The sequence below is a fragment of the Oculina patagonica genome, chromosome 13 (genome assembly GCF_052425735.1).
Source record: "Oculina patagonica isolate OP01 chromosome 13, crgOcupat, whole genome shotgun sequence".
NCBI classification, from domain to species: Eukaryota; Metazoa; Cnidaria; class Anthozoa; order Scleractinia; family Oculinidae; genus Oculina; species Oculina patagonica.
In genome coordinates, this window is record NC_135770.1 from 17,559,506 (window position 1) to 17,574,385 (window position 14,880).

Genomic DNA, 14,880 nt, shown 5'->3' on the forward strand with positions numbered 1-14,880 from the left:
ACACACACCACCAGAAGCCGGCATCACGGGCAAACGGAACGCTCGGTTACTGACCCGTTGTGCCATACGCTGCTTATTCGCTCCACTCCAGGGTTACAAGCCGCTTTGTGGAGGATTGTTATCGTAAAATTGCTGCAAATGTTTAATCCTGAATTCTGACAATCAGTTTAGGGCTAACACAGTTGGATAGCTTTCTAAACTTACAACCCGTCAACTCAATGTAAGGAAAAGATGTGTACGGCCGTCAACACAACTAGTAACGAATTGTCAAGCCTGTCTCGTGGCTTTTGGCCACAAGTCTGTCAATCACCTTTCAAAATCTCCATGGGCCCTTGTCACGTAATGAGCGTGAGAGAGTTCGAACCTTGATCAGGATCGCTGAGTACATTGCGGAAAGAATTCTCTCTCTCGGGAGGCTATTGAACGAGTAAATTTATTCAGGAAGGACTTAAGGTAGTATTAGACTTGACAAGGAGACTCAAACATTAATAAGCTTTTTCCCTTAAAATAGAACAACGCAAAGTACTTTGGAGCGGAGGCAAAGCCATTAGTCAATTCTCCTGGGTATTTTCATAAAAACCAGCCACTTTTCAATAGTACCTGGTGGAACCAATTAGCTTGACGAACCAATCAGATCCCGTCTCATCCGCCAAGCCAAATAATGTGTCTAAACATTTCAATCTCCATTGTCTACACCATCGTGGTTCTTTACGCAGTATCTGGGGCGTGTCATTCTTTTCAAAAGCTTACAACAAAGTAATCGAGTGCAATTTTTGACCGTGTAACTAAAGCCCCCAGTGAATGGCAGTTTATTAAAAACACGCTTTGGGCTTGCCATAGGCATGGTTTCCGTGCTTGCATGCTTTACATTTCACACCCCCGTTTAATTAGAACACAAAACAATTTACAAATGTCTCGATGCGTTGGGAAGTATGTAAAACAACCCATTGTCGTTTTTGATTGACAGCATTCTAACACCTGCTGTTAATTGGCTTTGTAGTGTTCCTGACTGGGAAAGGCTTCCCAAAACAACACAAAATGAACTTTAATAAATGCGTTTAAAACTCAAATACAGCTGAAACAAAGAAGAGTAAGAGCAGGCTGGCTAATTTGGACTTTGCGTTAATATACGAAAAATTTGCGCCTTGTTCTTTCTTTTCGTTTTGGTAGCCGTTATTGAATTTGTCATAAATTGAAAGTAATTTTGACGGATTGTGTTTCACTATCAATTTCCTTGTCTGTTTGATAACGAAGAAATGTGACGCCTTTTGTCAAAAGCTGTCAGAAAGGCGGAGTACGGCGACATTCACCTGAAAACAACACATCCAAGCGAACATGCTTGAAACCGCATTAGATACTGTGTACTTGTCAGTGCTTGCTGTGAAGTTCATTGTCATTAAAGTGAGCTAAAGTTGCTCGCTTTTCAAAACCCGATCCTTCGTGTAATCCTAAACAATTCGCTGAGATCGTGTTCGTGTGCTTACTGACAGCATGCCAAGCAGTGTTTACGCGCTTGTCCATACATGTCTGCCTGTTGTTTTGCAAACTATTATCATCAGCACTTTTCAAAAGCTCGTTTACAACTAAGGCAACTGCCCTAGACTAAACGTTCAGGTTTAGCTTAATCTTCAAAATCTCTGATTTATTCATGTAAATTAAATACGTGATGTGGCGGGCGAAGAGAGGTGAATGCAGGAGCAATGTTTATAATTAGCAACTGAAACTGGACACTGTGATATGCTCCCCGCGAGTTAAAATTTGCGCAACAGCCTAAAAAACCGAGAATGCAGTAAATCAGTTTTTACACAATGTTGCTTCCAAAGCCAAAATAAGCGAATTACGCGTTTTTTTATTGTTTGTCGGCAGAACTGAACAAAACAACAAAAAATACACTCAATAACTCGACGGGCACCCCGGGCAGATGGCGTAAACATTAGCATTAAAAGACGGAGTTATGACAAATTTGTACGCGTAATTTTAATCATTATCAAATTAATCCCATGCGAGGTGACTTTTTACAGTTTTCAATCTCGCTAAAGACTTCCAAACCTTGCGCAATTTAAAAACATGCTGGCCGCGTAGCTTGTTTGGCATCCACCTCGGGTTTCATTTGCAAGCGTGATAAACAGAGCGCGGTGTAACATAATCAGCTTTCGCTATCGCTTGGCACGGTGTGTTTTTGTTCCCGGAGCGCGCGAAATGTGTACGTCTGAGCCGAATAACTGTAACGAAAATTTGTTTGTCATTCGGGGTGTCGTACATTTCAACATTCAGTCAAGCAAGTGACGTTCTGGCGAAAACCTTCATCCTACAAGCTGACATCTGCTAATTAGATCCTCGTACTTATCTACCCAGCGCACGACAATGATTAGCCGCATGAAAATAATTTTAAAATCATTACGCTATATACTTTGCAAAGGAATTTCAAATAAAGACAGATAAAAAACATACATAGATCAAGAAACCAAGATTGCCGACGTGCTAGGGACGTAAATAATTTAACTTGGGTCTAAACAGACGCATTTTTTTAATCAACAAAGCAAAACCGCAACTGACATTCCTTTCCAGAAAAAACTTTCCATCAGCATAATTTATCTTCCCAGCCTTGCGGACCTTTGTTATTACACGCGATATTTTTCACTGATCAAAATCTGATGGCTTGTTTTCTGTTATTTTATCGACATCTTGTTTCGCTTAAACGCAGAATGAACGACAGCGAATGAGAGCGTTCGACAGGGTGATAACTGCTGGACTATTAAAAGCGCGAAAGGTTGATGCATCTGACAAGCGAGGCTTGAAATCTGCGAAAGTTTTGACACTTTCTAATAACACACAGTCCGTCTGATATGATGCCTTCGAGTCGTCTGGTCACGCATGACTGAACGTTTTGCATTTTGCTGCGCGCCACAAATTTGCCACGGTTTCGAGTTCTTTTGCGTTCTTTTTGAATAATGACATGGCAGCTCTGCTTTAATCAAGCTATACTTCAATACTCGAAATTTCTGACAGGGGTATCTGAAAAATAATAAAAGGCTTTAAAAATGTTTACATTCGCCTGAGCCTTCCTTTCTATAAGCGAGACCAAGGTCCGAAGGTGTAAACAGAGTCATTTCAAATTGTATACCTTGTAGATATTTTGTTTATGGATGATAGCAGCGGAGTCGGCCAGCAGCCTGAAGATTGGTGACAAGGCGACGTCCACACTCGGCTGGCTTTGAAAGGACTGTTTGAAGTTTGTATATCATGCGTGAAATTAGAATGGCTCTCCAATATTCACAATAAAATCTGTCATTACAAGCATGGCCCAAGTGTCAGGATGTCATGTTGCTGTTTATTTCTTTCGCTTATGCTTTTCTTTGCCGCCGTGTGGGGGAATACAATGTGTTTGTGTTATCGGATTAAAAAACCTTTGCCCCTTTAATAGGCATTAAAACTGCCACCAGATTTATTTACATCTCTAGAGTTCGGTATCTGTGAAGACGGTGTACAACATAACAGCCTTGATTTGTCGCAAAATAAAACCATACTTCAATTTCACAACAAAGGCATGACAACTATGTCGTGTCCATTAGGAAGCTTTATAACACTCTCGGCGGTTAGCAAATGGGTTAAGTATTTTAGGATTAACTATGGCATCAATCAAACGCGCTTCAAAGTCACTATACGTACGAACGCAGCCTTCTTCGGAGTGCAGATATTAGGAATTACAGCCTGCATGTGGAGTATTAGAAGGCTCTGGAACTTCGTAAGAGATAGTAGGTCAGTTACAACAATTGCTTTTTTTCATTCTGGCAGAAGACCTGGAGGTTTGTTGTAAATATCTCGATAAAGAGGGTGGAACTGGTGTTTTGATGGAGTATAAACATATCTGCACGATATTACAAATTTTTAGTTCACTCGTACCAAAATGTACAGTGGCGACCGAGATCATGCTGGCGTGAAAACAGGATCTATACTGGAAATGAAGTGAAAGGCTTTCGAAAGAAGAAGCCTTATACGACGAACTTTTGATAAGTGGAGTAGTACAAAGAGCAGCCCTAATGTTTCTAAAATCACTACACAGCAATAAAATCATTTTGAGAATTAAGCGGCGCGGGCAATTTACTAGCTAGAGGCCTCAACTGGCTTTGGACCAACAATTTGCAAAAGCGGTCGTTAATTGTATTGCCTTTATTCAGTTAGTAAGGAAGTGTGTTTTAGCATAGGGTCTGTTTTTTTTCCGCCTGCTTGCCTTGTTTATACAGGAACATCAAACAAACTCCGACCGTCTAAAGCGACTCGTCATGATTTACACTATTTCGCAAATACTGCAGTCACACTTCTAGCGAAGCATCCAAAGTTTTTCTCTTTGTTTGTTTAAAAGTTTGAGTTCTTCTGCGTGCTGCCTGAGCTCCTGTGAATTCTTATGGCGTGAATTACAGCCGCAGCTATTTACCACAGATATTTTCAATCTTAACTTTGTGACCCTGCCACACAACCTTGAATATTAATGGCGGATAAACGAATGAAGGCGGTAAAACCCTTGATGAAACAACATGTACCAATAAAACTATCCTCACCTTCACTCCATCACTCGTTCTGCCCTGTACAGCCAGCTGGGCTTTTCGTTACCTTTATCAGCCTGCGTTTTGATGTTAACGTCTGCAGTTTATTTCGAAATCGACCTCTCGGTACTTCACACGACTACCGTTGTAAGCGACATATGATTTCAATATTCCACAGACAAGAGGTTCGGTTTAGAATTACACATTTCGACTTTTCGACGATCCGTGAAATAGGTTTCTTTCGGGAAAGAAATTTTTCACGCTCCTAAAAATAAACCTCTTGTGATTTAAAAAAAGCAGCCAGCCAGAAGCGTTCGAAAAATGGTAAAGTGCTCTCAGTGGAAGAGGCTTTTGAAATTCACCTCGACCGGCGATCAGGCAAGGGTTTTAGACTGACTGGCATGTTTTTCCCTGCGTGATATTCATGCCATCGTTTGAGTTGAATAGGAAGTTTGCTCTCAAGCGAACCTATTTGTACTGCACGTGTTCGTTCAGCTTCGTTTGCCCTAAAGAGCCACTGTAGTGTCTTGGCACAATACTGTACCCAGGGCTCGGTAGGAAGATTAGAATAGAGACAGCCCTGTTGTGAGTGAGAACTTGGCCCAATATCGACCATAAGTAGGCTCATCCGTTTGTGGAAACGAGTCAGTCAACACGGATTTAGCATGGAAAAACACTGCCAGAAAAAGAAATTGTCCACACCTATTTCAGTGTAGTGTTTGGTTCACATGTATGTATGTCTTGGTGATGAAAAGACTACTTGTACTCTTGTAGTCTTGCTTGGCATCCATGTTGACATCTGTCCTCCATATTGGTTTCGCCCGTTCACAAGAGAGGCATGTTAAATTTAATCGTCGCACTGGATCTTAACACACAAATCCTATTTGCTCAAAAATAACTGTAGGAACAAAGGTTGACCTTAGAAAACGTAATTTTTGACAACATCTAAGTTTCTTTAGAGCGAATACCAACTCCTGGGAAAGATTGTACGGTGCAGGTTAGTAAGTTGTAGTTTCGTTACAAAGTGTGACTTGAAGATTTTTAAAAACAACTCTTCATTCAGGCTGCTACTATTAAACAAAGTATGTAAATAAATTGCTATAAGAAAAGAGGATATTGGTGAAGTATTTTCTTAGAATCAATCAGCGTAGTTTTAGTCGGGCTTTAGTTATCAAGTTATTGCTCGCAATGCCTCTTCATTTTAGTCCATTTCAATCAACTGGTCAAATTTTGACAACTTCATCGCTAAACCGCTCAGCACTGCTAATAGCTTTGCACTGTCTTTTTTTAATTATCCCAGCGAGAAAAGGCGGAAAACCGAAGGTTAACCTGGGTTTATTTAAGAAAGCTTTGGACCTGTCATTCTACTGCCCGGGAACGTTTAGCACCAGACGATTATGATCGTCAGTTTCAGGTCGGGATGCCGGAGTGCGGTCAAACACGTTAGCCGTCCACGAACCGGAAAACGCTTTATAGAACAAAGTTTAATACCATTAACGGGCTTTACTTTTCCACTAAAAAGCTGCTAAACCGCTTAGAGAGGTAAGCGCGAGAAGTGGATATTGCATCCGTGACAATTCGCCGGCCTCTCTCTCTCTCTCTCTTTGGAGCATCCTAGCCACGAGTGACGCGATATAACAATTCATGATTTTCTGTCGACCTTTCGCCGAATGCTTTGTCGTTTGCTGATGTTTTAATATGGTACCAGATTATTTCTATACAATTTACGACAAGAATAAAGATCAAAGCGCAAATGTTCGTGTAAATTTGGGATAACCAAACAATAATCTTCCCGCCCAAAATTTCAACGCTCTCGCGCGCGGGGAAGGATCTCCAATCCGGCTCTGATTCTTGGTTTCGCTTCCTAAAGCGAAGCCTTTTCTTGTTTCCAATTGCTTTGCGATGAACACAGAATTGTGGCGTTTCTTTTCAGAAATCGTTTTGCTTCCGTAAAATCGTAGCAGAGGTTTTTTTGAGGTTGTGCTTTGAATAATCATTTTTTCGCTGTTAATCTATGTGGTGATGTCTGTCAACAAAAGATGGCTCTGAAACGACTTTAGAAAACGCAATTTGAAATTAGTTTTAAATACAAATCTGTCGACATCAAATCAATGCTGAAATTAGTAAAGCGTTCGAGTGCTAGCCTTGACAAGGTATTTTACCTCAAAAATGAAATCCAGACGATTCAGTAAAAAATTGTCTCAAGTATCGTTTAGCTTTTTTCACGCGGCCGAGCAGGTGGTTGCGAATATGTCCCCCTTTCTTTTTTCGCAAGGTACAATCTCTTCCTTCCTGTAGTGATTGTTCATCAAAGTGTTCTTCTAAAGTACATTTTCCAGCGCCAATACGGTCCATGGTATTAACATTTCAAGAGGAATTCTTCATTGTAAATCGAACGGGGCAATAAAAAACGTGGTCGACACTTTGGGAACCCGTTCGCTCCCTTTACGTTCACTTCTTTCCCAGTTACGTTCGATCTACCTCTTGCTCTGACTGTTTTAACATGCCGTGCACTATAGAATCTAACTTGAAATAAGTAAATAAAAAGCACGCGGTCCTTTTCAAGCGTAAGCGTTCACTTTACAAGTATAGTTTTATTCTTTTATTCGACTGTCGATGCCGCCATGACTATTAATATGCCTTGTGTCGGTTGTGTTGACTTTAATTTGAAAAGGCCTTGAGTTATAAGCTGTGACATTTCTGCAGAGCAGCGATCAATGCACATTTACCGCACAATTACAGAGTGGGCTGAACACATAGCCGAGCTTGGATTTCTACCGGCAAATGAATGATCAACTTCGCGAAAGGTATTCGATCGGTTTTTTGTCCCAGCGGAAAGAAGCAAAGGGAACTTCAAAAGACATCGAAGAATAAATGACGCTAGTAGTGTTTACAGAAAGGGAAAAAATGAAAACACTCTCTGAAGTGATCACGCTTATTGGACATGGCATAAACATTCTTCGTTCGTTAGTGTAGACTTCTGTGTTGCTTTGGAAATTTCATGAAGTGGTGGCGAATGGCGTTTCTTGCCTTAACATCGCCTTGCTCGGCGGCAAGACAATTTTTGAGACGTTGGACACTTCAGAGCATCGCAAACGTGGACTAATTATTTTGAAGTACAGGGTTACTTTATTCCCTTCTTAGTAGGCGTGAAACTGATTTCATGCCGAATATTTCATTTTCATTAAGTGTTTAGGATAAGCGTCCGAACGTTCTTTATTTCGAGAGGTTGGTTATTTGATAGCGATGGAAAGCGAAGGAGCTGTCCAAAATGTCCACATCTGTCTGTCAGAACACGGGCTTGAGGAAAGCGGATGAAAGGCGACCGAAAACAAACTTAACATACCAAAAACACCAAGCAAATGTGGAAAATATATTATTGCTTTTATACCGCGTTCCTTCGACTCTTCTGCCCATTATAAGCTTAGAATCAGAAAACCCTGAACTCGGTCACGTCTTTAACAGTATGGTTGAGTTTTTTTTTTTTTAACTGAGATGCGTATAATCGTGTGTTTGTGAAATGACGACCACCGAAGACGTTTGCTTTTCACCTTCGAATTAATGCAGCGACTGATGTGGCGGTGGAATAGTCATGATATCAGGTAAATAAGAATTCCAGTTGGACCATAATGGGCTGTTGTTTGGTCTAAGCATTGCCAGCAGATCGTGCTATTCGCTCTCGTATGTATGCTGATTTTGGCTGTCAGAGCATCACCTCCATGCTTACAATGCCTCGAGGTGAGTTCACTGATATGATGAACGGTATTCTAGTGCAAGTCAATCGAACATTAATCATTTGTGAATGCTTTGTCAGCTTAGTGTTTATTAGTTTTCGCTTTGTGTGTTGTAAACCTGTAAAGTTTTTAAGTCAATTTTTATTTTAGTTTGTTAGTTTGCTTGAGGTAATCCGGCGGATATCGCAGCTCAACTCGCTAATTTTTCCACCATTTTGTCTTCTTTACAATCAAAAAAGAAAACTGTGCTAACAGTCACGAAATTATTTCTCGTCAAAAGTCTCGCCATACAATACCAAGTGATACTTTGAGAATTGTACTTAAAATTGTGTGCTCAAGTGTGTAATGGACCCACCGAGTGCAAAAACTATGTACCAGTTTTATCAGACACCAAACTGTTATTAAAATATGTTTCGATCTTCTCGCCGATTAAACTCGGGTCTTTGACGCTCGACAGTTACCACAACAACCTATAATGTCGGACGCTTTACTACGAATGTAATTGCCTCTTGCGTGCTAGAAATTTTTCTCGTAATCCAAATACGTATCATGTAAACAATTTTTTGCTTTGCCGAGTGGATGCCATCTTGGCAAGATCTATACAATTCAGCACCTACCCCCTTGTCGTCGAACTGTACTGGGGACAGTGCTAGGCTTTGCAATGCGTGAAGATCCTGAAAATGCGACATCGACATCTTTCCCTCTTAGCTATTCTGAAGCAGGAACCGGTATTTCTGCGAGAGCTGCAATATTCGAGGTCCACTTATACTTGTACCATTCGGCAGCAACGCACGGAGGGTAGAGTGACTCAAGAGGCGATTGGGTGGCTTGATTCAAGGCCCTGCTGGGTCCTGTCGAATCCCCGTTAAGAGCCCGATTGAACTTTTGTGAAGGAGGTGAATATCGAGGGACTTTTATAGTTCATTGTGGCTTGGCGTTCATCACATCCTGTAGATTTGCTGATGGAGCCCATTTTTAATATGTTTTGGCTTCGATGTTTTCGAGGAGAGATTTCGCGCGCCTGATAAAAATGCTGTTTTGATTTTGGTCTTTCAGTGAACTTTTGAACACTGTATTTTTTTTCTCGACTAGCTCAAAAATAAAATATTTTGTTTAAAATAGGCCAATAACCTAAATAACTTACTTCAATTGTTGGCATGTTTCTTCTCGTAAACACTTTTTGCTGATAGCTCTTCACACGAACTTAAAAACCGCAATTGGGAATAAGAGTCCATCGACAAATCATGTGCAAAGAAGTCGAGTGTCTCGCGCTAATGATCTTAGAGTTTTATTTTTGTTGAGACTTTGCACAACTTGTTTGAATTCCTAAAATGATTTCAGAACTATTGTTGGATTTATCAGGCAAAATATACATGTGGTACTATTTCAGGTTGAGTTTTGCAGTACAAAAATTAAAGCTTTCCGCTGGATAACTCAGATGAAAATCAGCCAGCTTGTTGTTTTTGAACGGCTTGACGAAGAAACTTGAGTGTGGGACATGACTTGGATAAGTTAGAATGAAATGTCCTCGAATGCCTGAATGAAAGATATTGTTTTTCTTTTCTGTACTAGAACAAATGTCGCTCTTAAGAGGTCTTAGGAAGGGAAGAGACGCAAACTTAAAATGTCAGACGTTGTTATCTTTCATGTATGTCACCAATGCTCAGTCCTAAACTACATCAAAGAAGAACCATCTCATTTCGTCTTTTTGCCCAACAAATCAACCGAGTTTTTTCCAGTTTTATTTTTCAAAACTAATAAAACATAGGGTGTTGGCATTTGCTATATTACTCACGGCGCTTCTGTAATAATTTTGTTTCCCACTGAACTGGCATGATGTGGTTGGCGAGTGAGCCTTTATCCACGTCAACAACAGCGATGGGACAATTTCGAATTGTTTCTTGTCGCGTTGGGCTTAGCTGCCTCAACTTAGCAGACAACTATAGTATACGAGTATCAGTTGGCTCAACTAATATAAAGGCTAACATTTAACCTTTGGTTCTGTTTTCGTTTTGTTAACCTTTGCTGGTTGTGTGTGTGTTGTTTCATTGTGGAGTAGGTTGGTTGGTTTGCTTAAGGTTTAAGCAAAGCCACCGGTTTTGGGCGGGAATGAAGATTTAACACTTGCCGACACTTAGGCACCGTGTGGATGACCCGCTATCTTAGCCGGGCAGGTATCACAAAGTTCTCCACAATTGCTAACAAAGGAGCTTCGAGACCAATTCACGAGGTATCAGATTTACGTCTACTGTATTCAGGTTAACAAAGAAGTGTACGTGTAACTGAAAAATAGATCTTAAACGGACGGATAAGCTTACAGGAATCTCGTTTTAAGCAACTGAGGTGATAAAACACTTTAAAAGCTCGAGTGCATTGTGCCGAGGTTCAAAGTCTTGATAAAACCTCGACAACAAAACGATTCGATGTGTATTTAGCTGGCCACCACGTGTATACGAACAACACCCCGATTATTATCTTCATCCGCGGCCGGATTTCGTCCACGGACGCCTTTCTGTCTTACATAGAAAAATCTCAACCCAGAATTGTTCCAGAGTTCAGAAGCTCGGTCAAATTTCACACGTTACCTCGCTTGACTAACGCTCGCGTGAACTGTTTCATTTTGTCTAGTCCGACAGTCTCAAGTGACGACATCAACACAAACGTTATTTATTTTAGCGTGAAAAGTTTTGTTTCATTGTAGTTTACTTTAAAAACAAGATCACAACACTACATATTAAACGCAAGGAATCAGTAGTGGAGACGATATGGTTTTAGTTCAAAAACTATAGTAAGCTCTCTTTCTGATATGTTTACCCGGCTTTGAAAATGGAAGAATCTTGTTGCAAATATTGAGAAGAAAACAGTTCTCATTATGGGGGCTGTCAGTTTCAATACGGCACGATGTAAGGCTTTAGAAACCAAAAAGATCCAACCATGAAACCAGTTTTTATTATTTCTTTATCTCCAAAGGATTCAGTGAAAGTTCTGCTCATATTCACGTTGATTTCTAGCTGCCTCAAATCTGAATTGCTTGTCTTCGAAAAATTCATTTTGTCATTAAAGAGAGCATAAATACACTTGTCAGAGTACTGTTTTTGTCATAATTTGAAAGCGTGTCGTTGGTTTCAGTTTATTTTTGTCTCCAAAAAATGGCATTTTATGAAAAATAAAAAAAAAAAACCACTTTTATTCTTATCAGAAAATAACCGAGTTGTTTTTCAAATAGTGTCAACGACTTCTTGCCGTGCTTTGGCGTTTGCTATCAATGCCGGTTTAGGATTCTTCGATGTTAAAATTACTTGAGTTGTACGTCTTTCAGTCGGACGGTTACAAGTAGCCGTCTTTATATTTGTTGTGTCAACGACACGTCCCTGCAGCAAACATTTGTTGGCAACCTTTATCTTACTTTTCCTTTGGGTAATAACGATTTTTTTCTGATACTGAATTGCTGATTTTGTGTGCTGAGTTATACCTAGTGTGTTGTACAGTACAGATATAGTCAAGGAATACTGGTGTGAATACAGACGTAAACGAAGCAAGAAAAGGCCTAGCAGGTCCTTGCAGCATTTTGCTGTACGAAAAATAACCGCTCTTTCCCGGCGCTTCTGAAAGTGGTAAGACAAGTTGGACATCATGAAGGGTGGATAAACGTGGAAAACACTTTTGAGTCTGACAAACCCCAAATTCACAACAAGCTATAAGCTACGCTTCGTTTTGTTGGGAGCGGTAAAAGAAATAAATTTTACATGGTAAATGGCGAACACAGTGTTCGCGTTTTATCGATTTCTTTGTAAGAGTCAAGCGAAGGCAATCAGCAACAATCTTCCACTGCTATAATCTACCACAAAAATTACAAGATTGTCGAGCCTTTAAATATATTTCATTATTTTTATGGTGTCAAAGAAAGAGTCATAGGACTAGGAAATACATTTTTGTAAGCATAATACGAAATAAAAATTCCTTGCCTCTAAAGACAGTCTCAACCACGTCAGTTATTTTTTGCGGTTGACCATCAGTTTCATTTCTGGGAGGAGCAGTTTCAAGCAGAGCTCCATTTTCTTGTTGTTTCATTTACGCTGGTGATATGATCAAGAAATTCATTTTAATATATCATAACAACGTGAGAAATAAATGTCGCTGATAAAACATAGTTTGATGTCAAAAACACTTAACGATAAATGCAGGTTCTCTCTTCTTGCTCCACTGATTTTATTGACGCTGCAGTTAGCAATTTTCCCGCAGTGTGTTTGGTCTTCATAATTCTTGAAGTGGAAAAAGTAATGGATAAAAATCAGATTAAAGTTACTGAAAAAATGGTTTGCTTTTCAGAAAGGTAGTTTTCCTCACTTTTATTTTAAGTATCCTAAAGATTATAAACGATTTAAGTAAATATAAAACTAAAACGATCTCGGGCGTTATTTGAAACAAAGATTTTAGTTCCCAAAGCAATGGGTTTGCCCAGAAGGTATGTCAACATGGCGTTGAATAATTTTCTTCTTTACTTAGCATGAATGTTTGTTTGCTCTTTAAGCTCACACCAAAAGAAATTTAGGGCTGAAAATGTTCTATCCTATTCCCAGAGTCATTTAGCTGCCTTTATTTCTGATCTTGTAACACTTTTATGTGTCGAAGAAAACGTTTCCGAGGTGCAATTGAGATGCATTGCCACAAGAGACAAATACACGAAAGCAATGAAGGCGTGGTTTTAAAAGCTAGAAAATCAACACAACACGATTGTCTGCAAAGAGGATAATATTTTATTGTTTTATTTCTTTAGTGAACTTCCAATGCATGGTTACCGGTTGAACAGCTAAGAAGAAACGTTCCTGGCTTTATATTGGGGCGTTGATGTTCGACGCAACACAGAGCGCGAAGAAACAAGTAGGAAAATGGCAGATGAAGGAACAACACAAGACAAACGTGTCATCGGAGTACTGTACAATACCTGAAAATGTCTCAGTCATTTGAAATTGGTAATAAAGTTTAAAATTGCCTGCATATATGTCTTACACATTTCACTTAATGTTCCTATAGTTTCTTTCGAATCAGCAGTCAGACATGGAGGGCAAAGCTTGGTTTTAAATATATATACAGCAGAACGATTACTGTAAACACGCTTTCCTGGCTTTCGAAGACCAGTTAATGCATGCTTCTTCCTTGAAGCAGGAAAGCATCGATTTTAAACCGCGAAACGTAACTTTTAACTAAGTCTTTTGTATGAACTATTTTTCTTATACTGTCTTCTCTGAAGAAGGTGATGTAAAATTTATATTTTGTAAGCAAGCTTTTCCTTGGAAGATTAAAACGTCTGGCCATTTCCACAAGATATTTGTCGAGTTTGTTATAAGTGAGGATGCGTGTTTATGGAGGATTATGTCTAAGAAGATTTACTTTCTAAAAATTCGCTGATTTTCATTGTTTGGATGTGCCATCAAAGAGGATTATAGGGCTTTAGATGGGCCACCAAGAGCTACCGAATTGTCGAAAAGAGTTAAGCGGTTTAGAATCTTAACAACAATTTTAAAAAACCATCAGTAAAAATTCGCGTTGAATTGGTTTGCGTGTGTGTGTGATATACAGCGGGAATACATGAGAAAATGAAGTCGCCTCGTTTTGTTTTACTTTGATATTCTTCAGTGTTTAAATTGATAGCAATGCGGATTGTACCGTTTTCAAAGAGCAAAAGACGAGGAAAAAGTTTAACTCCATTAATCCCCAGAGTGATTAAAAATTGTTTCTCGTTACCGTATCAAGATATTTTCAAGCAGATAGGAGATCGATCAGACAGGATAATTTTAAATCTACGGGTGAAAGGGATAACATCTTTTCGTATTGGAATACTCTGAAAGTTTGTGATTTTAGCCTGGTTGAGCTGCTTCAGTAAGCCAGGTTGTTTAACAGCCGTAAAACACGGTGTAGAAATGCGAATGAATTTTTCATAAGAAAGATATTAATAGTTTTCTTATACTGCCACAAGAAAATTTAAACAATCTAACACAGAATTCTAAACAATTTTTAGCGGAGTTATATTTATACGCATTTCTAAAAGAGGCCATCTCGAAAATTGAGCTAACGGCGTCGATCGGCTTGGAACATACGCAAATATAAATACAAGATGCGAAACTGACAGCCACCGAGATGGAACGACGTAAAGAAAATAAATTTTAATCAGTGTGAAAAATTAGAGTCAACAAAGACCCTTTCAAGTGGGCAAAAAATTAACATCATGTAACTGAACGAGTCGTTTTAAAGTAACTGAAGAGACACACTTGAGTTGCTCCGCCCAACGCCATGTTATGACTACACCGCGCCATCTGCTCAAAACCGCAACAGGCCGCGTTTGAGATCAGCATTGTCTCATGCGAGATAAACAAAACGTACATCGAAACATTAAAATATGAATTCGCCAACAAGTGGAATGTAGTTTGTAGACTTAACAAGATAGAAGACGTATAAACGGGCTGAGATGAATAGCTACATCAGATTGTCTGACAACAAGAATTATTCCCCTTGCGGTCTTCGTATTGAAATATTTCAATGCTCCTCATTAATGTATTTCGTTATATTATATATTCTTCCCATGAATTTTATCCACATGCAAA

General features: G+C 39.5%; 1 protein-coding gene and 1 long non-coding RNA gene across 8 annotated transcripts in view; one reads left to right on the forward strand and one right to left on the reverse strand.

Moving 5' to 3' along the window:
- Window positions 1-14,880, reverse strand: part of LOC144634564 (homeobox protein Meis1-like) — a 38,779-nt gene that overhangs the window by 8,412 nt on the left and 15,487 nt on the right. The window contains exon 1 of one of the 7 annotated variants that reach the window (XM_078493563.1): window positions 8,896-9,184. The exons of 2 other annotated variants lie outside the window; for them this stretch is intronic. In XM_078493563.1, coding sequence (XP_078349689.1) covers window positions 8,896-8,973 — 78 coding nt within the window. In that variant the 5' untranslated portion in view covers window positions 8,974-9,184. Of the gene's footprint in view, window positions 1-8; window positions 3,471-4,559; window positions 6,089-8,895; window positions 9,185-14,880 lie in introns of those variants that run through there. 4 more of the 7 variants (XM_078493567.1, XM_078493566.1, XM_078493564.1 and 1 more) reach the window with 4 other exon arrangements.
- Window positions 3,577-13,276, forward strand: LOC144634738 (uncharacterized). The gene is made up of 2 exons (XR_013567249.1): window positions 3,577-3,759; window positions 13,056-13,276. It is a non-coding gene; the product is annotated as an uncharacterized LOC144634738 (long non-coding RNA).